This window comes from Liolophura sinensis, chromosome 9 (genome assembly GCF_032854445.1).
Source record: "Liolophura sinensis isolate JHLJ2023 chromosome 9, CUHK_Ljap_v2, whole genome shotgun sequence".
NCBI lineage: Eukaryota > Metazoa > Mollusca > Polyplacophora > Chitonida > Chitonidae > Liolophura > Liolophura sinensis.
Genome location: NC_088303.1, coordinates 36,284,524 through 36,306,974, shown reverse-complemented (window position 1 = coordinate 36,306,974; position 22,451 = coordinate 36,284,524). Strand labels below are relative to the sequence as shown.

The window sequence follows — 22,451 nt, the reverse complement described above, 5'->3', positions numbered from 1 at the left end:
AGCATTGTGGTGGGTGGAAATTGGGCAGAGCCTGGGGAAAACCCACGACCGTCCTCAGGTTGCTGGCAGACCTTCCCAAGTATGGCCATAGAGGAAGCCAGCATGAGCTGGACTTGAACTCACAGTGACCGCATTGGTGAGAGGCTCCTGGGTCATTACGCTGCGCTAGCGCACTATCCAACTGAGCCATGGAGGCCTCCCAGAACTTTCTAAATTTAAAGCTTAATAACGCAAACTATGACACAAAACAAACCTTGTGTATCCCTTTAGGGCACCCTACCAACATGTCTGGAAATTTATGACAACAGTGTCAAATAAATTTAAAATTTTTTTAATTTTACATTTTATGTAGGTTACATTTCTTTACCTGTTTAATGATGTAAAATGTGTTTTTCTCAAAAATCCCAGGTGGGGTGACCTACATTCATTGCATGAGTGTTGTTTTATATGAGAGTTTATACATGTATATGTAAAACACAAGGAGATGTGCATTTTTTAGTCCATCTCATTATCTTTTGGGCATAATTAGATTAATCTTAATTTCTGGTGGTGTTATATATGCTGTATATATTCACTGTTTGATATTGATTATTTTGTGCCTTTTATTGTTGGGCTATATTTAGTATAAACCAAGATAAGGTCGAAAGCAAATTTGTTAATATCTGACATCAGGAGACCCTTAAGCAGGTTACTCATTGACTCAAGCAGATCATCACACCGCACATGTCATGCATATATTTGGCTCCCCAACTAGTCTAACCATGCACTGAAGTGCCCTCTAGTAGCAGGTCCAAGCCCCCTGTTCATGGCATATCGGGTACCCCCCTATTCAAACAACACATTTGCAAGAGTTACAGAGAGAAGTCAAGCACATTTACCATGGTGATGTATCTCTTCACTAAATGTTGCCGTGGACAGGACTCCAGGTGCCTGATACAACTGCTTCATTAGAGGGACAGATGGGAATGTGTTAGATTTACAGTAAGGAACATTTACTGCTGTTCACAGGCACACTAAAACTAGCCTAGTATCAACCATTGTCAGCTGGCTGTTTGGCTTAAATATAAATTAAACATAAATAATGATCAATGGTAATCGCACAAATTCATAAAAAATGACATTTGTGGAGCCTACGGTTCCTCTCCTAACATCTCGGTCTAGTTGCCGTGGTCACATGATTGATGTGGCCTCTCAAAATGTCATTCTGGGGAGACTAACAGGTCAGTCTCATTCAAGTAGGATGATGACATCCACATCACCAACACTTAGTATGTATGGTATAACATGGGCTTGGAAAATGTGGTTATTACATGAACAGGGTGATGGCATCAACATCACCGACAGTTACATGTATGGTATAACGAAGGCTTGGAAAATGTGGTTATTACATGAACAGGGTGATGGCATCAACATCACCAACAGTTACATGTATGGTATAACGAAGGCTTGGAAAATGTGGTTATTACATGAACAGGGTGATGGCATCCACATCACCAACAGTTACATGTATGGTATAACGAAGGCTTGGAAAATGTGGTTATTACATGAACAGGGTGATGGCATCAACATGACCAACAGTTACATGTATGGTATAACGTAGGCTTGGAAAATGTGGTTATTACATGAACAGGGTGATGGCATCAACATCACCAACAGTTACATGTATGGTATAACGGAGGCTTGGAAAATGTGGTTATTACATGAACAGGGTGATGGCATCAACATCACCAACAGTTACATGTATGGTATAACGTAGGCTTGGAAAATGTGGTTATTACATGAACAGGGTGATGGCATCAACATTACCAACAGTTACATGTATGGTATAACGAAGGCTTGGAAAATGTGGTTATTACATGAACAGGGTGATGGCATCAACATCACCGACAGTTACATGTATGGTATAACGTAGGCTTGGAAAATGTGGTTATTACATGAACAGGGTGATGGCATCAACATCACCAACAGTTACATGTATGGTATAACGAAGGCTTGGAAAATGTGGTTATTACATGAACAGGGTGATGGCATCAACATCACCGACAGTTACATGTATGGTATAACGAAGGCTTGGAAAATGTGGTTATTACATGAACAGGGTGATGGCATCAACATGACCAACAGTTACATGTATGGTATAACGTAGGCTTGGAAAATGTGGTTATTACATGAACAGGGTGATGGCATCAACATCACCAACAGTTACATGTATGGTATAACGGAGGCTTGGAAAATGTGGTTATTACATGAACAGGGTGATGGCATCCACATCACCAACAGTTACATGTATGGTATAACGGAGGCTTGGAAAATGTGGTTATTACATGAACAGGGTGATGGCATCAACATCACCAACAGTTACATGTATGGTATAACGTAGGCTTGGAAAATGTGGTTATTACATGAACAGGGTGATGGCATCAACATTACCAACAGTTACATGTATGGTATAACGAAGGCTTGGAAAATGTGGTTATTACATGAACAGGGTGATGGCATCAACATTACCAACAGTTACATGTATGGTATAACGTAGGTTTGGAAAATGTGGTTATTACATGAACAGGTATGCTTGCCATTGACATGTTCAGCGAGTACATGCTGACCTGTTCGTAAAGTTGATGCGCTCGGACTTTTTTTTTTTTCTTTTTAATTTTTTGTCGTCAATTATAAGGGTGCTCTAGTCTTTGGATCTCATTGTCAACAGTTTATCTTTCAAACAGCCAGCACTTACCTTGCCTGAGGTTCAGACATGTAACACAGTTTAACTCCTCCATTCTAAATTTTAAGCGGCTGTATTATTGTTAGAAGAGACGATGCAATACTAGTGTCTTTTAAGCTCTCGTAGCTAATAGATTCAGTATGCCAAACATTAGGATGGACTACTGAACTAAAAATCTCGAGGGGGCGTAATGACCCAGGATTCTCTCACCAATGCGGTCGCTGTGAGTTCAAGTCCAGCTCATATTGGCTTCCTCTCCAGCAGTACGTGGGAAGGTTTTGCAGCAACCTGGGGATGGTCGTGGGTTTCCCCTGGGCTCTGCCCGGTTTCCACCCACCATGATGCTGGCCGCCGTCATATAAGTGAAATATTTTTTAGTACGGTGTAAAACACCAATCAGATAAATAAATAAATAAATAAAAATCCTGAGCAGTTAATAATATGGAAGCTAAGCTGTGGCCATGGCCAACCAATCTCAGAGCTACCATGGCTAACCAATCTCAGAGCTACCGTGGCCAACCAATCTCAGAGCTACCGTGGCCAACCAATCTCAGAGCTACCCTGTACCTAACCCTCCCATTGTCTGCTTGTGAATGCCAGAGGCGAGTGAAGTGCAGTCTGGAATAACGGTGGTCATTTTTGGGTTCGATATTCAGTTGAATAAATGCAATCCTAATTTACTACTCTCACCAGTGTCATTAAATTAACACACTGGTTTGTCGTCATGTTTTATGAAAGAACTTCAAAGATACCAAACAGTTTGCTGTCAACAGCAATGTGCTGACATTTAATACATCCTGAGCAAGAACTTGTGACAACGAGAAAGACATAAAAAGCTCCAAGTTCTTTGGATGGGTTTGGTACATGCCATCAGTGCAAAACTTTTCGTTCCATGAAGTTTGTTTTCATAACTATGCGATGATCTGTTTGAGACCTACATCCCCTCAAGGACTGTCACAATGTATATCAGAATTTTAAAGTAGCACACTGAGTCTATTCTGATAAGATCCAGTGAGGTAAAAAGTAAAGTAACATATGAGAATTATGTTAATTTAGACTGAGACTCTTAACCCAATTGTTTCATGTTTTAATCAGGATTACTACTACACCCCCACCCCCTTGACAGTTTAACTATACTGATAGAATACTATGAGCTTACATTCATATTAGCAGCAATAATAAAAAAAAAATGGGCTGTCAGGCTGGTAGAGAACGGCATAGTGCCATGTGAATCTTTGGCATAATATATTTCAATAAGCAAAAAGAAATTAATTTCATTTCCTACATGAACCATAAGACAAAAAGCCAGAATTAAACATTTTATACCCTGGAAGATGAAGTATTGTGCAGAATGCACAATGTAGGTCACTTGTGTCAACCTAGTATTTGAAATGATAGTCCAGTATCTTGTCCATTGTTACCTCCCTGTTCCAACTTTTATGATTTATTTATATTTTTGAATTAATGTTTTTCACTGATATGATGGCTGCTGCAGTCAGTTTCATAGTGGAGGACACCAGAGAGCCTGGGATAAACCTCAGACCTTCAGCAAGCTACTGACAATCATTATAGGTACGTGTATTCAAACCATATTACTGGCAGAGGAGTGGTGTTTAGTGAATGTTAGACTATAAAAAAACGGCCACACCAGTGTCATTGATCACTTATTGTCATCACTCTAGGCCCCACCAGTGTCATTGATCACTTATTGTCATCACCCTAGGCTCCACCATTGTCATTGACAACGTATTGTCATCTCTCTAGGCTAATAATTGTCGTTGATCACTTATTGTCATCACTTTAGGCCCCACCAGTGTCATTGATCACTTATTGTCATCACTCTAGGCTCCACCATTGTCGTTGACAACGTATTGTCATCTCTCTAGGCTAATAATTGTCGTTGATCACTTATTGTCATCACTCTAGGCCCCACCAGTGTCATTGATCACTTATTGTCAACACTCTAGGCTCCACCAGTGTCATTGATCACTTATTGTCATCACTCTAGGCCCCACCAGTGTCATTGATCACTTATTGTCATCACTCTAGGCTCCACCATTGTCGTTGACGACGTATTGTCATCTCTCTAGGCTAATAATTGTCGTTGATCACTTATTATCATCACTCTAGGCCCCACCAGTGTCATTGATCACTTATTGTCAACACTCTAGGCTCCACCAGTGTCGTTGACGACTTATTGTCATCTCTCGAGGCTCCACCAGTGTCATTGATCACTTACTCTCATCACCCTAGGCTCCACCAATGTCGTTGATGACTTATTGTCATCTCTCTAGGCTCGACCAGTGTCATTCATCACTTATTGTCATCACCCTAGGCTCCACCATTGTCATTGACGACGTATTGTCATCTCTCTAGGCTAATAATTGTTGTTGATCACTTATTGTCATCACTTTAGGCCCCACCAGTGTCATTGATCACTTATTGTCGTCACTCTAGGCTCCACCAGTGTTGTTGATCACTTATTGTCATCACTCTAGGTCCCACCAGTGTCATTGATCACTTATTGTCATCACTCTAGGCCCTACCAGTGTCGTTGATCACTTATTGTCATCACTCTAGGCCCCAGCAGTGTCATTGATCACTTATTGTCAACACTCTAGGCTCCACCAGTGTCGTTGACGACTTATTGTCATCTCTCGAGGCTCCACCAGTGTCATTGATCACTTACTCTCATCACCCTAGGCTCCACCAATGTCGTTGACGACTTATTGTCATCTCTCTAGTCTCGACCAGTGTCATTCATCACTTATTGTCATCACTTTAGGCTCCACCAGTGTCGTTAAGGACTTATTGTCATCACTCTAGGCTTCACCAGTGTCGTTAAGGACTTATTGTCATCACTCTAGGCTGAACGAGTGGTGAAAGTTGGTGAATCTATAACACACCTTGTCCAAGACTGGGTTTGAACCAGCACCAGATGTCTAAGAGATTCAAAGGCAAGCACTTCATGTACCTACTAGACCCCTTCCCCCGACAGCATTTGTGGTCTAGCACTGTTCACTGCCATTGGTCTACTGCCACTATTTCATTCCCATTCCCAGACACATTCTTAATTCAGTTTGAGTAAATGCTATATTGCAACCTGCTAGGAGAGCAAAATCGCAGATAGATTCACCTTTCAGATGCATTAGAAAATACTGCTGATAGGAGAGGCTGGCCATTGCGTCTACTGTAAATGAAGTTACAGTCCTCTAGTGTGTTGCAGTGAAAATATATATTCCACTCTGTGTTATAATGTTCTTCGTCGCCCTTATGTAACAACGTTACATGCTATACGTGCCACAGTTTGCTAATATCCTCAGTGTATGGTCCAACGGCCTTTATCTGATCACACACTATAAACAGGCAAGGCGATCCTAGATATCTCTCTTCATACAAGCCTCCTAAATCCTCACAAAGTTGGCTTATATGCGATCAAGTTAAATCAATACCCTAGCTGCGTCAACCTCCCACGCTGGGCAGACGGCACTGTAAAGGGAGAGCATTTGTATGTTGCTGAATAACTGACATTTTATTGACCCAGCCCTCAAGGTCGCAGTAATGGGTATCGCATGTTTCGCTATTATTCACAGCAACTCGGGTGCGGGAGGAAAGGCAGAGGGTACTAGCTGTCTGGGGCCATAGCGCTGGTTGAACCCCTTGTGCTGGCTTCAGTGACTGGACGCAATGACTTCAGCAATTGACTACTTTTTGTATAGAAGGTGATACAACTGCAGACGCTAGTGAGGATGACTGAACCTCAGCCGCTGTGAAAAAGACACTTGTGTGGACCTACCAGGGTTAAAGGAGCTGGATGCAAGGAATCCCTAACTGCTAGCACCACTACATCCCCCATGCTCTATGCCAGAAGACTTCACCAGAAGGTCAGTGTGAACTTACAATGCATACATGTATGATTGTATATCAGTTGGATGTCACCTCATGATTAATAATCCTGCTGGTCTGCAGTTGTGTTGAAATTACTGGTTGTATTAATATGCCCTTTCCAAGTGTGCTATCAAGCCGAGTGCCCCTAGGGTATGCGGTATAACCCGTACATTGTCAATTACATCAAGGTTGACTCGTCCCACTTCATATACAGGGGGCCTTGCTGGCTCAGGTGGTTAAAGTGCTGGTGACTGTCAGATCTTTGAACATTGAGGTCGCCTGTTCGAGTCCAGCTCTTACTATTTCAGGTGTAGTTTTAAGCCAGGTTGTTTGTTCGGCACCTGTCAATCAGTGGTTTATGACAGGCAGTCTGGTTACCTCTACTCATAAACTAGATCGCTGTCACAAAAAATTAAGTGACAAATTTTTGAATTCGGAGATATACCTGCAACCAGTCAATCAAGCATTCACATCACAGACATTACAGCCTGTAGAGCACTCCAGTGTGGGCCTTTTGAACAGAATAGCTACATACAAACAAGGTAAGTCCTTGTTTAAAACATAATTTGGCCCTTGATAGGGTAATGTTTGCTAGGGCTCTGCATTGTTCACTCGATTAGTATATTTCAGTTGTTTATTTACAGCATTTAAAAGGGTATTTTTTTGAGAACAGGATATTGTATACAAACTACATTTAATGTAGGTTTCTAATTTTGACTGATTTTTGTTGATTATTTGATGATTTTTTTTAACACCTGTTCCCTATTTGTTCTGATTTAATTGGAATGTTAAAATTATTCCGTTGAAAGCTATGTATGAAACTACTTCAGATTTTAACATATTCTTTAATCTCGATATGGCTGAAATACTGCCGTTACTTATAAACCATAATTATTCATCCTTTCTTTCTTTATCGGCCTGACAAAGTATAAAGATAGAGCTAAAGGATTCTCCACCTTCTCAGCCAATTAAAACTTTATTACCACGGTACAAAACATTAAGCTTCATAGAGTTGGGTCTCGACTGTGTTTATGATGGATAAACATCACAGTTTTACATGAACATTCGGATCAGAGGGTGGTATGTGTACCGTGTTTACATCATACATCTCTCAATCGCTGTCGGGGAACCCTGAGGCCTCCGTGGCCTGGTGGTCAGTGTGCTCGAGTAGCACAATGAGCCAGAAGCCTCTCACCAATGCGAACGCTTTGAGTTTTAGTCCAGCCCATGCTGGCTTCCTCTGTGGTCATACATGTACTTGAGAAGGTCTGACAGTAACCTTTAGATGGTCAAGGGTTTCCTCGGGGTATGCCTGGTATCTCACACCATAAAGCTGGCTGTCGTCATGCAAGTGAAATATTTTTGAGTAAGATAGCAATCAAATAAACAACGCTCACGAAACCAGCTGGCTTTGCTGAACTGATGCACATACATGCTTGATATGGTGTTATATATGATATGATAACACCCACCGACCAATCAGGTCAGAGACATGTAGTTCATTAGTGATGTCTGTTTTTTGTGCATGATGATGATGATGATGTAGCTGTAGGCATGGCTCATGGCAAACATTACACCTATATGGCATGGAATATTCATGGAATCTGTGGTAAATGGTAATGTCATTTGTTCAATCAGTAGTAGATCTGGTACATTCTGACATACATGTACGTATTACCAGCTTCACATCCAGCCCACATCCACCAAGCCTAATACCAGCATTATAAGAGGGTCACTCATTGTCATTGGCGTCGGTGTTGATTCCTGTCCTAACGAACCAGTTGATCGTGAATGTCGACGAGAGATCAATTGACCTGTCTGACATGTTTCTGTACTCTGTTTTATCTCGTTATGGTCAGGTATGCTCGTTAAGGAATCCCGTTTGCTGGCAAATAATACAAACTTTCATTTAGTGGGACTTTAGCTTGTTCATTCAGGTGGGTTACACCATTTCGTCATGATGTTGGTTATGTCAGTCTCCACAGGTTTGCTTTGATTTACCACATATGGCTTGGGTACCAAGAGCATGGGATACTGCTATGTTCATCTATTCAGTGCACGACGATTTTTGTAATGGGCTCCAGCTGATTTGTAATGGGCAATAGCTGATATTTTGTAATGGGCACCAGCTGATTTGTAATGGGCAATAGCTGATTTTTTGTAATGGGCACCAGCTGATTTGTAATGGGCAATAGCTGATTTTTTGTAATGGGCACCAGCTGATTTGTAATGGGCAATAGCTGATTTTTTGTAATGGGCACCAGCTGATTTGTAATGGGCAATAGGTGATATTTTGTAATGGGCACCAGCTGATTTGTAGTGGGCAATAGCTGATTTTTTGTAATGGGCACCAACTGATTTGTAATGGGCAATATGTGATATTTTGTAATGGGCACCAGCTGATTTGTAATGGGCAATAGCTGATTTTTTGTAATGGACACCAGCTGATTTGTAGTGGGCAATAGCTGATTTTTTGTAATGGACACCAGCTGATTTGTAATGGGCAATAGGTGATATTTTGTAATGGACACCAGCTGATTTGTAATGGGCAATAGCTGATTTTTTGTAATGGGCACCAGCTGATTTGTAATGGGCAATAGCTGATTTTTTGTAATGGGCACCAGCTGATTTGTAATGGGCAATAGCTGATTTTTTGTAATGGGCACCAACTGATTTGTAATGGGCAATATGTGATATTTTGTAATGGGCACCAGCTGATTTGTAATGGGCAATAGCTGATTTTTTGTAATGGGCACCAGCTGATTTGTAATGGGCAATAGCTGATTTTTTGTAATGGGCACCAGCTGATTTGTAATGGGCAATAGCTGATTTTTTGTAATGGGCACCAGCAGATTTTTGTAAGGAGCACCAGCTGGATGCCATATACTCATGTAAATTATTACAGCCTATCCCTGTGAATATGCACAATCTGATGGAACTTAATTACTACAACATTGTGCTCAAAGAGATTATTTATTACGCATGAGGCTCTCTCAGGAGGGTAGGTCAGTGTATTTATTTATTTATTCATTTATTTGATTGGTGGTTTACGCCATACTCAACAATATATCACTTATACGACGGCGGCCAGCATTGTGATGGGTGGGAACCGGGCACAGCTCTGGAGAAACTCATGACCATCCGCAGGTTGCTGACAGACCATCTCACGTACGGCTGGAGAGGAAGCCAGCATGAGCTGGACTTGAACTCAGAGCGACCACATTGGTAAGAGGCTACTAGGTCATTATGCTGCACTAGCGCGCTAACCAACTGAGTTACGAAAGGTCAGTGTAAGCCATGTAGTCCTGCATTGTCATAAGAATTGGACTAAGAAGTACTCGCTGTCCACCCATTGTTCTGTAACTTTGAAAATGTGATGGCTTAGCCAGCATTACCAAACTTTCATCAGCTGTACATGTTAGGCACTGGGAAGAACCATATTCATTTCCAATCACCTTTTCCAATTTCTTTGAGGTCCTTTGTTCTATTAGTTTTGTGGCAAACTTGTGTCATATTTGTCTCAAGGGCGGACCTGGATGTTCATGTAGTAGATTCATTATCCTGTAAACGCCGTATCTCTTGAACACTTGTAGCCAGATTTACAAACCCATTTACATTTACAAGATTTACACCAAGTACAGGGGAAAACCCTATTCCTCTTTAGCTCATTTGGCCTCTTCGCCACTTTGATTTTCATAAAACTTTAATAATTATACGACATGTGCATTTTGAGTCATGTAGGGGAACATTCTTATTTCTCATAGATTTTAACATGTTTTTTTTTCCCCATGATGTTAGTCCGTGCCACTTGAATGACATGGTTGCTGTATATTTCAAACCTCTTTTATGATAAAGATGTTGTGTCTGGTAAGCAGATTCACATTTGCTGTCCTGCGTCGAACAGATGCAGTTTCTGGCCACACTCTCATACTCGTTTGGTATGATGTAATGATTTGGTATGTTTGGTAATGTTTATTGAAAGAAGATCACGTGTCTTCCACCAATATGGTTTACACAGCTGTACGTCACTGGGAAAAGTTTGTCACTAATTTGCCAAATATGAGCGGCACTCTGCTTTCCTCCTCACCAAAAAACAGACTACATTTGTATACATGTAAAAAAAATTTTGAATGTGGCATCAAATAAATGAATAAAATTTAACGAAATATGTGTTCTCTCGGGATGGCCAGGCATTGATAATTCATTTCAGTTGATGCTGTTTATTTAAAGCATGATGCATAAAGAAGAGAGATACAGAAGTGAAGTTTACAGTTTATATTTTATTTTCTGGATATTGTAAAGAATTCAGTTTACATACACTCAGTGTGAGCCTCTATCTGTACATATAAATGCTGGTACTGTTTAGTCACGTTAATTGTCCAGCGTGTGTACATGAGTCTGATATTCTGCTCGGAATATTTACCTGCCGGGGCATTAATCCTGTGGGTTTGTCCTTTGATCTTCTCATTGCTGTCCAAGAAGGAATCCTTCCATTTATTGTTTGCTCACATCATCACTCCCCATCAGCCAGAGCTATTGTCCAGTCTAGGGTCATGCACAATGGGTCATTTACTGGATGGTCTTGGCTTCGCTAATTAGGGCATTGTGTCTCTGCTGTGGATCATGATCCTTTAGGAACCACACAGAGTATACAAGACTGTGTTGTTGCTTCGAGGCTAATGTTACCTTGTAAATAATTAACCGTATCGGATTTCAGCAAAGTTACTTTACAATGTAGTAAAGAGTACAACCTGAAGAAAGCCTCAGAGGTGTAACAGAGCTGGGCAGGACAATGGATATCTGCATAAAATAGATTGTACATCTCAGTGCCTCCATGGCTAAGAGATAGCCTGCTAGCACAGCATAATGACTCGGGAGCCTCTCACCAATGTGGTTGCTGTGAGTTCAAGCCCAGTTAACGTTTGATTATGCTCAGGTTGAAAGTTGGAAAGGTCTGTCCACAGTCTAGGGATGGTTGTGGGCTTTCTCTGTTTTTCGCCAGAATGCTTCTGGCTGCTGTCCGGTATAAAGTGAAATATTCCTGAGTCTGGTATAAAACAACAATCAAATGAAGAAATAATTAAAATATATGTACATGTTAGAGTGAGTTTCAAGTAAAATTTGGGGCTATGTGCATGTGCTTTCTCACAGACCACAACTTGTGTCACATGATGTGTATTTTTTCACAAACCTTATTTTTTTATGTGTCAGATGATACAGATGCTCTTTTTCTCAGAAAATAATTTATGCAAAGTGTTGTACAGTGATCATCTCATATACAGAACTTGCATGCTATGAAAATACTGTACATACATCTGTTTTTTCATGACTGCATGTGTACAGTATGCTGTAAATGTCCTTTGTTACGTGTGTACATTTGCGCCTCCTAGCTGTAACTATGTAAGACTGGAGGACATTTGAAATTGAATCAAATTACGCAATTTATTTTGTTTTAGCCTAATTCCTCAACCTTTCCACAAATAAATGATCAATTTTCAGTGCAATTTATCCACATTTTTAATTTGATTTTGGAGACAACATTACATTGGTTGGATTAGCCAGTTTCAGGGCTTCGCAAAAAGTATAATTTTCTCAGTTTACATGCAATATTGCCTTCGGAATATGCTCAAATAAACACATTGCAAACTTGTGGAAAGGTTGAAAAATTAAAGAAAATAGAAATTAACCACTGGAAGTGTATTGGACATGCCAGGTGGTGGCCTTGTCACATACTTGTTCCCGACATCTCGAGGCTGTCTACACACAGCTAATATTGCTAGGACATGCAGCCTCTAGATCAGACATGTCAGGCTGCTCTAATTTGCAAAGCTACTTTGTCACAGGTCTGTCATGTTAAGGCAGATTTGTCACATATGGTGTTAGAGGCGGCAGAAACAGATGCCCTCAAAATCAGAAGAAGAGCAGCAGTTCTTGTAGATTTACTTCGCAGCACATATGTGTCCCTCTCTCTCCGACTTCTGAAGTATTGCTTATTCGCATACCACATTGTAGTATCGGAAGCTTCAGAGACAAATACCGGATTCCTGTCAGGCCTTTGTGAAAGATTATTTATTAGATATGGCCTTGCAGACTCTTTGTTATATATATGTACCTCCTCTCTATTCACTGTGTGGGGGTCCTCCGTGGCTCAGTCGGTTAGCGCGCTAGCGCAGCGTAACGACCCAGAAGCCTCTCACCAATGCGGTCGCTGTGAGTTCAAGTCCAGCTCATGCTGGCTTCCTCTCCAGCCGTAAGTGGGAAGGTCTTCCAGCAACCTGCGGATGGTCGTGGGTTTCCCCCAGGCTCTGCCTGGTTTCCTTCCGCCAGAATGCTGGCTGCCCTCGTGTAAGTGAAATTTTCTTAAGTACGGCGTAAAACACTGTTAACTTAAGCTGATCAACTTATTCTTAATTAACGTATGTATCAAAAAATAACTAGGATCTGAACTCTATTATTCAAATTCTTCTCAAGTACACCAATATTTATTTATTTATTTGATTGTTGTTTTACGCCGTACTCAAGAATATTTCGCTTATACGACGGCGGCCAGCATTATTGTGGGTGTTGAGATATTCAGTTTGCATGTACACTTCCACCAGATTTATGACATGCACAAAAGGTGGCTACATATAAGTGGTTAAAGAGTGTTCATGGGATGTTACAGTAGATATTGGTGAAATACATGCAGCCTAAGAACACAGGAAAGTGAAAGAGGTGGCTTTGTAACCTCCACTGATGAGTGTTCATTCACATGTAGCCCGTCTCTACGTAAGTGGCTCTCAATGCCCACTTTCCTTCTCACGCTTAACTACACTTTGAAAAGAAGGTGGCTATTTTTGGATTAAAATCCATTCCCTTCTGCTAAATGCCCCTTGGATCCAGGAGTTTAGGACCAGTATCTGTTGATGGGCTTTATTTAGGTGAAAAATTACCTTAATTCTGGGTATTGATTAATTTTGGTTCTGGTGTAGCCTCAACGCCAAGACTAGGGGGCCGTTGAAATCGGCATGGGGAATCGGCCAAGGCGTTTTGTGCTGTGACGGTGTGCTTTGGTAAACATTTTGCGGGGAAGATCTATGGAGGAAGTAGGCGTTTGTCGGGGACTGCGCTCGATGTGGAGTGCGCAAGATCAATAGTCCAGCCAATTGGTGCCGGGCGCGCCGTACAGCTGGTTCATTGCTGCTCCAGTGGGAACAGCAGGGGGCTACAATCTTAAAACCCCCATCTACATACCCACCACTAAAATGGCGGTCTGCCGGTTGGGAGCCTGAAGGTAGGTCAGCAAAAATCTATAGGCATTTCGACAACATTATTTCTACATTGTATATTGTGTTCCAGAGAAGAAGACAAATACACACTGTTACCTTGATAGTGAGTGAAATATCTTTTCTGCTTTCTTGCTGTTCGGTGAATGGAGCGCTGATTGTGTTGTAGTTATGATCAGGAACCATGTACATGTGCATTCCCCAGTGGCATACATGTTCTGTACAGCCTGGGCAGATAGTAGGATAGCTATTCTTGCCCGCAGGAAGACCCAGTGATTATTGGCTAATTTCATTAAGGAAAGACAGAGATTTGTTACATAAATTTCTGAATCAGTTTGTGGTTTGACACAGCTAGATTTAAAGATCAACCTGGTTTAAATCATATGAGGTTTGTCATGATTTGTGCATGATTACGAGTTTGTCTTTCTTGAACATGAATGGCAGGGAATCTGTGAGAAACTTTTCTTAAACTGTGATGTGAGTAGCCATGGCAGCGGTGATCATCCCTGCTTTTAGCTGTCATTTATCAAAATATGTGGATATAACAAAGTTTGCGATTTAACTTATAGGCTAAGTTGATTGTAACTATCATGGCAACAGATATGAAAGATATATACATGGTTATTAAAATCAATATAGCCTATGATAGTTTTGCAAAAGTCAGCCATGTTGTCTTTGTTTGGATAGTACTATAGACCAGATGATGCAGCTGTGTGTAATGTCCTGATTTAACCCTCTACCTTTCATGAAGCAGGTGAAAAGAAGGTGAAAAGGTGCATTCATGGGAATAACATAACAACCAGTTCCACATCTTTGATTTATTACGGCGTTGTGTACTGAGGTATTACAGCGCATTCTAGCATCGGTACAAGTCATGTGTGTACTGTTTGACAGTGATGACTACGTGTTTATGACTTCACGCCAATAGCCCTCAATGTGGAACCATACCACCTGCCATTTTATACTTTTATTGAAGTATTCATAATGTAGTGCTAGAGATCTGCAGCCTCGCACCTCAGGCACTTGGCAGCCTACTTAAAACAAAACCAACTATTAATACGGAGACTGCATCCAATTTATAAACTGTATAACATGTGACTATCATATTTACATAGCATCTGGCCATTTTATTATTTTGCAAATCTGAATTAGTGAGTTTTGACATCATGGGGGGGGGGGGGGTGGAGGGGGGGGGGGCAGTTTTTTTGGCTAGTTGTTAAGTGAAATATTGCAGCAGCTGTAGGCTTCCAAATGAAGTTTGTTGAGATGGTAAAGTGCAGCTTTGATGGGAACTCTCCACACACGGGAGGCAATATTGTTTAGTACATTTGACTACATAATCGTACATTAATGCAGGTAGGTGGGGTTTGGATCCTGGAGACAGAAGGCTGCTAAGGAATAAGAGGAGGCTACTGAAATTGTACGATGGATATTTATGCAAATCTGTGCATCAGGTACTAGGCCAAATGTTTTGTAGAACTAAAATGACTCTAGACATGAGCCTGGGCATATATGTCTATAGGCTTCATTTATGTATAGACAAGAGAGCTAATAAGTTGGATTTGGAATCTGATAACCTGTGTGCAGATCAGTAGAGATTTCCAAAAGAAAAGTGTATTCATTGTTTTCAGTGTTTGCCACTGTATAATACATATACCTGTTCACTTTTAGTTAAGTGGTAGTGAAGTTCTGGTTCTTTTGATAAAATTTGTGCCATGGTGTGTTCAAGACTAGTTTTATCTCTCATCAAAATTTATATTCAAGTACCTGGCAATACCTGTAATCAAGTATACCTGTATAGTGTCCCATATTTAACTAGAGGTAGTTTTGGTCACACCATTTTACTGCCAGAAAGGTTGCTCGTACACCATAAGCTAACTTGATTAGCTGAAGATGGGTTAAACTTCATGCAACCAAGAAAATGTGTTTTAACCATTGCATGATCATGTCTCACTGAAATATTAACATATGTATTGCAATGGCACAGATTAAATATACTGGAGACTTTGAGTAACGTGGACTGATTAACACAAAATGACCTACTTCACAGAGTTCATGATACAGTAGGGAGTCTTCTGGCAGAAGTGTCTGCATGTCTAATTTTTCGTTATGTTCAGCGAAATTGGCGTTTCTCCTGGATAATTTCTGGCCGATGTTTAAAGAACATTATTAAGTATTAGGAATCAAATGACTTGAAATGTCCCAAGCTGTGTTTCTTCTTCTTCATTTTACAAAAGTTGTCCTTAGAAACATGAATCATAAATCATCATTATTACTGTGTAGTAATGGCGTCTTAAATTTAAGCTGTCTGGAGCACTCCTCATTTGCGGATATAATTATGGTATTCGTTTTCTAATGGAAGCCTCTCTTTAAATTGGATTTCAAAGTTTACAGAAAAACAGATTCATCTACTTAGAGTATGTTTTTATGTGAGTGCATTAAGACTGGTAATTGACACATTATGACCAATTTTATGAATGTTCTGCACAAAAATGTAAAATCCATCCAACTTCACCTTTTTAGGCAAAATGTTTAAATGCCACATTATGTTAGAAAATGGCCAGCTTTTCTCCTTTAATATTCTGTGATTTAATAATCCTCTTGCCAACTTAGTTATACGTTGGGGCCTCCATGGCTCAGTCGGTTAGCGTGCTAGTGCAGCGTAATGACCCAGGAGCCTCTCATCAATGCGGTTGCTGTGAGTTCAAGTCCAGCTCATGCTGGCTTCCTCTCCGGCCGTAAGTGGGAAGGTCTTCCAGCAACCTGCAGACAGTCATGGGTTTCCCCCTGGCTGTGCCTGGTTTCCACCCACCATAATGCTGACTGCCGTCGTATAAGTGAAATATTCTTGAGTACGGCGTAAAACACCAATCAAATAAATAAATAAATAGTTATACGTTTAATTAGGAAGTGGAGATGGGGCTAGGGTATGTAGCATTTATCCAGTGTCTCCATGTATCATGATAACATCTCTATTATTAAACATATGGTTTGGCTCCAATCTTCTGGCCCAATATTTGTCAAACTTTATGTAGACAATTTACACCATACCCAATTAGAAGAGTTTACCAGTCTTAAGTCAAATCATATTTGGCTTATTTGTTACCGTTACATGTATCTTCAAAATTACAGAGGGTTTGCCTACACTCTGCCTCACCATAATGTGACCGATATATAAAATAAAATACTTCAGTATTCTCGAGTACAGTGTCCAAGGATTCACCAGGTATCACAGTGCTCCATATCTGATCAGAACTGGAAACGCTAAGAGTGACCCTTGATTTAATATGTTGGCTTATGAGTTCAGTTTGGTCCTTTTTGAAAGATCCAAGATTGGACAGCTTAACTTTCATTCAACTTTCTGTGACCTTTCCATGTTATGATAAAGTGATAGATGAATTGAATACAAACCTTTGGTTGATGGTAACCCTAGTGGATTTATAGATATAGCTACTCAGACTGTTCATGACAAGATATTCTCAAAACATTAACCATACTAGTAAAGGTCAGTCTGGTTCTGGTCAGCTTTATCTTGTGAGGTCGTCTGGCTGAGACGTCCTGAGCCACAAACCTCAGTGACGTTCTGGTCAGCTTAGTCTTGTGAGGTCTTCTGGTTGATGTATTTAAGACAAAACCACAGTCAGGTACCGGTCAGCTTTATCTCGTGAGGTCTTCTGGTTGATACATTCTGAGCCACAAACCTCAGTGACGTTCTGGTCAGCTTCATCTTGTGAGGTCTTCTTGTTGATACATTTTAAGCCACAAACCTCAGTGATGTTCTGGTCAGCTTCATCTTGTGAGGTCTTCTTGTTGATACATTCTGAGCCACAAACCTCAGTGACGTTCTGGTCAGCTTCATCTTGTGAGGTCTTCTTGTTGATACGTTCTGAGCCACAAATCTCAGTGACGTTCTGGTCAGCTTCATCTTGTGAGGTCTTCTTGTTGATACATTCTGAGCCACAAACCTCAGTGACGTTCTGGTCATCGTAATCTTGTGAGGTCTTCTGGTTAATATATTCTAAGCTACAAACCTCAGTGACGTCCTGGTCAGCTTCATCTTGTGAGGTCTTCTTGTTGATACATTCTAAGCCACAAACCTCAGTGACGTTCTGGTCAGCTTCATCTTGTGAGGTCTTCTGGTTAATAAATTCTAAGCCACAAACCTCAGTGACGTTCTGGCCAGCTTCATCTTGTGAGGTCTTCTTGTTGATACATTCTGAGCCACAAACCTCAGTGATGTTCTGGTCATCGTAATCTCGTGAGGTCTTCTGGTTAATATATTCTAAGCTACAAACCTCAGTGACGTCCTGGTCAGCTTCATCTTGTGAGGTCTTCTTGTTGATACATTCTAAGCCACAAACCTCAGTGACGTTCTGGTCATTGTAATCTCATGAGGTCTTCTGGTTAATATATTCTGAGCCACAAACCTCAGTGACATTCTGGTCAGCTTCATCTTGTGAGGTCTTCTGATTGATGTATTTAAGACAAAACCACAGTCAGGTACCGGTCAGCTTTATCTCGTGAGGTCTTCTGGTTGATACATTCTGAGCCACAAACCTCAGTGACGTTCTGGTCAGCTTCATCTTGTGAGGTCTTCTTGTTGATACATTTTAAGCCACAAACCTCAGTGATGTTCTGGTCAGCTTCATCTTGTGAGGTCTTCTTGTTGATACATTCTGAGCCACAAACCTCAGTGACGTTCTGGTCAGCTTCATCTTGTGAGGTCTTCTGGTTAATATATTCTAAGCCACAAACCTCAGTGACGTTCTGGTCAGCTTCATCTTGTGAGGTCTTCTTGTTGATACATTCTGAGCCACAAACCTCAGTGACGTTCTGGTCATCGTAATCTCGTGAGGTCTTCTTGTTGATATATTCTGAGCCACAAACCTCAGTGACGTTCTGGTCAGCTTCCTCTTGTGAGGTCTTCTTGTTGATACATTCTAAGCCACAAACCTCAGTGACGTTCTGGTCATCGTAATCTCGTGAGGTCTTCTGGTTAATATATTTTAAGCCACAAACCTCAGTGACGTTCTGGTCAGCTTCATCTTGTGAGGTCTTCTTGTTGATACGTTCTGAGCCACAAACCTCAGTGACGTTCTGGTCAGCTTCATCTTGTGAGGTCTTCTTGTTGATACATTCTGAGCCACAAACCTCAGTGACGTTCTGGTCATCGTAATCTCATGAGGTCTTCTGGTTAATATATTTTAAGCCACAAACCTCAGTGACGTTCTGGTCATCGTAATCTCGTGAGGTCTTCTGGTTAATATATTTTAAGCCACAAACCTCAGTGACGTTCTGGTCAGCTTCATCTTGTGAGGTCTTCTTGTTGATACGTTCTGAGCCACAAACCTCAGTGACGTTCTGGTCAGCTTCATCTTGTGAGGTCTTCTTGTTGATACGTTCTGAGCCACAAACCTCAGTGACGTTCTGGTCAGCTTCATCTTGTGAGGTCTTCTTGTTGATATATTCTAAGCCACAAACCTCCGTGACATTCTGGTCAGCTTTGTCTCGTGAGATCTTCTGATTGAGACAAAACCACAGTCAGGTACCGGTCAGCTTTGTATCACTAGGACCAGGTTAATCAACAAGTGCTATATCATACTTACCCTTGTCACTGTACGCTTGGCATCATGTGGTCCTTAGTCCGAATAGACGGATGTCCTCAATCACCCATTGGTTTGGCAACATGCCAATGTTCAGGTTAGACACATTTATGAATCATGAATATTCAGTGTATGTAAGTACACATCACTGCTAGGTCCTTCAGCTCTTATGCATTGATTCTGTCTGATCTGTCAAGTCTGCTTCATGAGAGTGTATTGAGGGCCCTCAAAAACCTGCGGCCAGTAAGGTTACCTGTTGAACTTGGGTATGCGAGGAAAGACGTATATATACGGGTCACTGTAACTCACTGCATGAATTCCAATCCCAGTATCGCACTGTTCAATAATAAATGGTGGGCGACATGATGCGTCTGCCTGTTTCATCATTTAACCCTAAGTTATTCGGGCCAACAGGCTATTCTCCTAAACTGCCAGGCTAGTAAGTGTATTTACTATGTACGGCATGTACAGTCACTTTGCCGGGTTTCCATCCACCATTATGTTGGCTGCCGTCGTATAAGTGAAACATTCTTGAGTACAGCGTAAAACACCAATCAAAAAATAAATAAATAAATCCTACTGGTTACTCTGGTCAACGCATAGTTAACTTAAAATGTTCAGTTTTTCCACATGAACTAGTTGGGTAAATATTTTTTTAATTTATTATATATAACGCATATTTCTGCAGAAAGTCCTTTAAGTGTATGGGGAATATGTATAGTATTCATAATCACAACCTTGAGGGTGGATCCTTTCTTCTCCTAAAGCGTGCTCCATTACTCCAGGTTGTGCTCATTGGTTGGGATAGTGCCCCCCCCCCCCTTCTTATTTGCCTCCTATGGCCCTGTATGTACTGTTAATAGTCGGGGAAACGAAAGCAGCTTAGAACATACATGTATTTGAAGTTTTTTTCAGAATCATGTTGAGCCATGCAGTTAAGCATAGTGTTTGATCTTAGACGCCTCCACACTGGATATTTTTAGATACGTTTAATTCACATTTATTTCCCATTGTAGTGTCACCAAGTGCCATTATGACTAAATGCTGCCTATTACATGGCTGCTAAAAATAACTTTACTATATGCATTTGCCAATACATTATTAGCATGTATTGTAATTGGCTTATGTGACATGTTGCCTAACTCAATCAGCATGCGTTGACAGAACAAATGATTCATTCATGCATGCGTGATTATCACATTATGTTTACAGCATTACAACAGTAATTCAAAATTCATGACATTGATTTCCTTCTCATATCAGCGTGAAGAGACCAAGCTGATTGGACCGCTTTGTTATTGCGTATATTTAAAGGCAGTATGGTTCACTCTTTTGGGATATGGTGATGCATGGGACGCACCAGAGTTTGGTACAGCATGGCAAACATGATTAGAGCCTTGGCAAGCGTTAATTAAGGGAAGTGGAAAAGGGTGGCCAGCCAAATCAATATTACTCTACATTACATTATTGTAATTGTGCACAGTATATGGGAATGTTTGGCTCTTAAGTCAGTCCGGGTGTAGTAGCCAGTCTTGGGAAGGCAGCTGGGGGAACAGTCTACGCTATACTTCTTTATTGTGCAAGCTGATAAAGATCAGGGAAGTTGATGGTAATTTGATGATGATGTAAAGCCTATGTATTTCCAGGATTGTGGAAAAACGTGGGTTTAATCGTTCAACGGGGTACCTAGCCAGGTTTGTTATTTATATAGGGAGTCCATACAGCCTGTAGGAGCGGGATTCTTTCTCTTGAACAAATTGACATCTATACAATGTAATTTGATACTGTTGCTGAGATTTATGTCTTCAGTAGAGTAGCAATCCTAGTTTTCCATATTGATTTCTTCTCAGTTTAGTTTTTCAGTTTGTGACACATCTGCGCACTCTAGCCTAAATTCATTTTCTTTCCGTAAGTTATTTGGCTAAAATCTGTATACATGTACACTGTATGTAGTATTTATTTTCCAATATGTTAAGTCTGTCCTATGGTTTTGGATTAGGAGGTGGTGTCCTTGTATGCATGGGGGCCCCCGTGGCCCAGGAGGTTCGCTTGCCATGGTGGCGCAATGACCCAGGTGCCTATCACCAATGCCATCGCTGTGAGTTCAAGTCCAGCTCATGCTGGCTTCCTCTCCGGCCATATGTGGGAAGATATGTCAGCAGCCTGTGGATGGTGGTGGGTTTCTGCCAGGCTCTGCCCAGTTTTCTCCCACCATAATGCTGGCCGTCATCTAATAAGTGGAATATTCCTATTTACCGTGTGAAACCTCAGTTAAATAAATAAATAAATTGTATGCACAGTTTACAATTGAACTCAAATTTACTGTAGTTTATCACAAATTCACTTCGTCATGAGAATATGTTCATTTTCAGAAGCCTAAGATTTAAGATCATTAGCTAGGGTATGTTTTAGTTTGTTAGTTCTTTTTTTATATAATTGGCTTGTAAAAACAGTGACATTACTGCTTGAACTTTCAAAGTCCTAAATTACCCACTTTAAATACACGGGTATCTATCTAACCATGTGAAAGACCCCTATTTACATATTGAACTATGTGATCAAATCTTCTTTTTATTGAACACTGGGCATATATCTATGTTTACTACCTCACTGTCTCAAATGTGATGTTAAGATCCTTCTTGGAGCATTCCATGGCTTCCTCAAGTTGGGCTGCCATGTGTTTAAGTGCTTTCACTATAAGATTGCATGTTGATTAGAACATCTGAAGTTTTCCGTTTTCATGAATCCTTTGCAAGCTTGAATGAATGACAATAGCAGTCACTGTCTGATAAATTCCAGCTGGAGGACTTTTGGTTTGCCATCGCATCAAGGGACATGTACTGAACATAGTGATACATGCATACAGGTTAACAAGGTTTGTAGCTCCTCAGTGCGTGAACTGGGCCCTCACCCATTTCCTTGTAAACACAATCTCTGGGAGGAGTAAGGTATAAAACATGTGTAAATCAAGGT

The 22,451-nt window shown here is 40.8% G+C and overlaps 3 protein-coding genes across 3 annotated transcripts in view; 1 reads left to right on the top strand and 2 right to left on the bottom strand.

Annotated features, from left to right (window-relative positions):
* The first annotated feature begins 6,469 nt into the window (after positions 1-6,469).
* Positions 6,470-22,451, top strand: part of LOC135475823 (uncharacterized protein KIAA0513-like) — a 57,380-nt gene continuing 41,398 nt past the window's right edge. Inside the window, exon 1 of the mRNA XM_064755762.1 lies at positions 6,470-6,606. The gene's annotated coding sequence lies outside the window, so the exon portion shown is untranslated. The remainder of the gene's footprint in view (positions 6,607-22,451) is intronic.
* On the bottom strand, positions 8,654-9,493 carry LOC135475825 (uncharacterized). Its single transcript, XM_064755764.1, has one exon. The coding sequence runs from the start codon at positions 9,491-9,493 to the stop codon at positions 8,654-8,656; it is 840 nt and encodes a 279-aa protein (XP_064611834.1).
* LOC135475824 (uncharacterized) lies at positions 17,499-22,155 on the bottom strand. The gene is made up of 4 exons (XM_064755763.1): positions 22,090-22,155; positions 19,159-19,395; positions 18,433-19,038; positions 17,499-18,248 (listed from the first exon to the last, which is right to left on the bottom strand). The coding sequence occupies exons 1-4, from the start codon at positions 22,153-22,155 to the stop codon at positions 17,499-17,501; spliced, it is 1,659 nt and encodes a 552-aa protein (XP_064611833.1).

What these genes read in the sequence shown, in the direction of transcription:
- LOC135475825 (XM_064755764.1), bottom strand. Translation starts at nt 9,493, where the DNA reads ATGGCATCCAGCTGGTGCTCCTTACAAAAATCTGCTGGTGCCCATTAC.
- LOC135475824 (XM_064755763.1), bottom strand. Translation starts at nt 22,155, where the DNA reads ATGGCAGCCCAACTTGAGGAAGCCATGGAATGCTCCAAGAAGGATCTT. An exon ending in TTAACATCACATTTGAGACA is followed by an intron (nt 19,396 to 22,089) that starts GTGAGGTAGTAA and finishes TGTCTCAATCAG; the next exon opens with AAGATCTCACGAGACAAAGC. An exon ending in CTGACCAGAACGTCACTGAG is followed by an intron (nt 19,039 to 19,158) that starts GTTTGTGGCTTA and finishes TACGATGACCAG; the next exon opens with AACGTCACTGAGGTTTGTGG.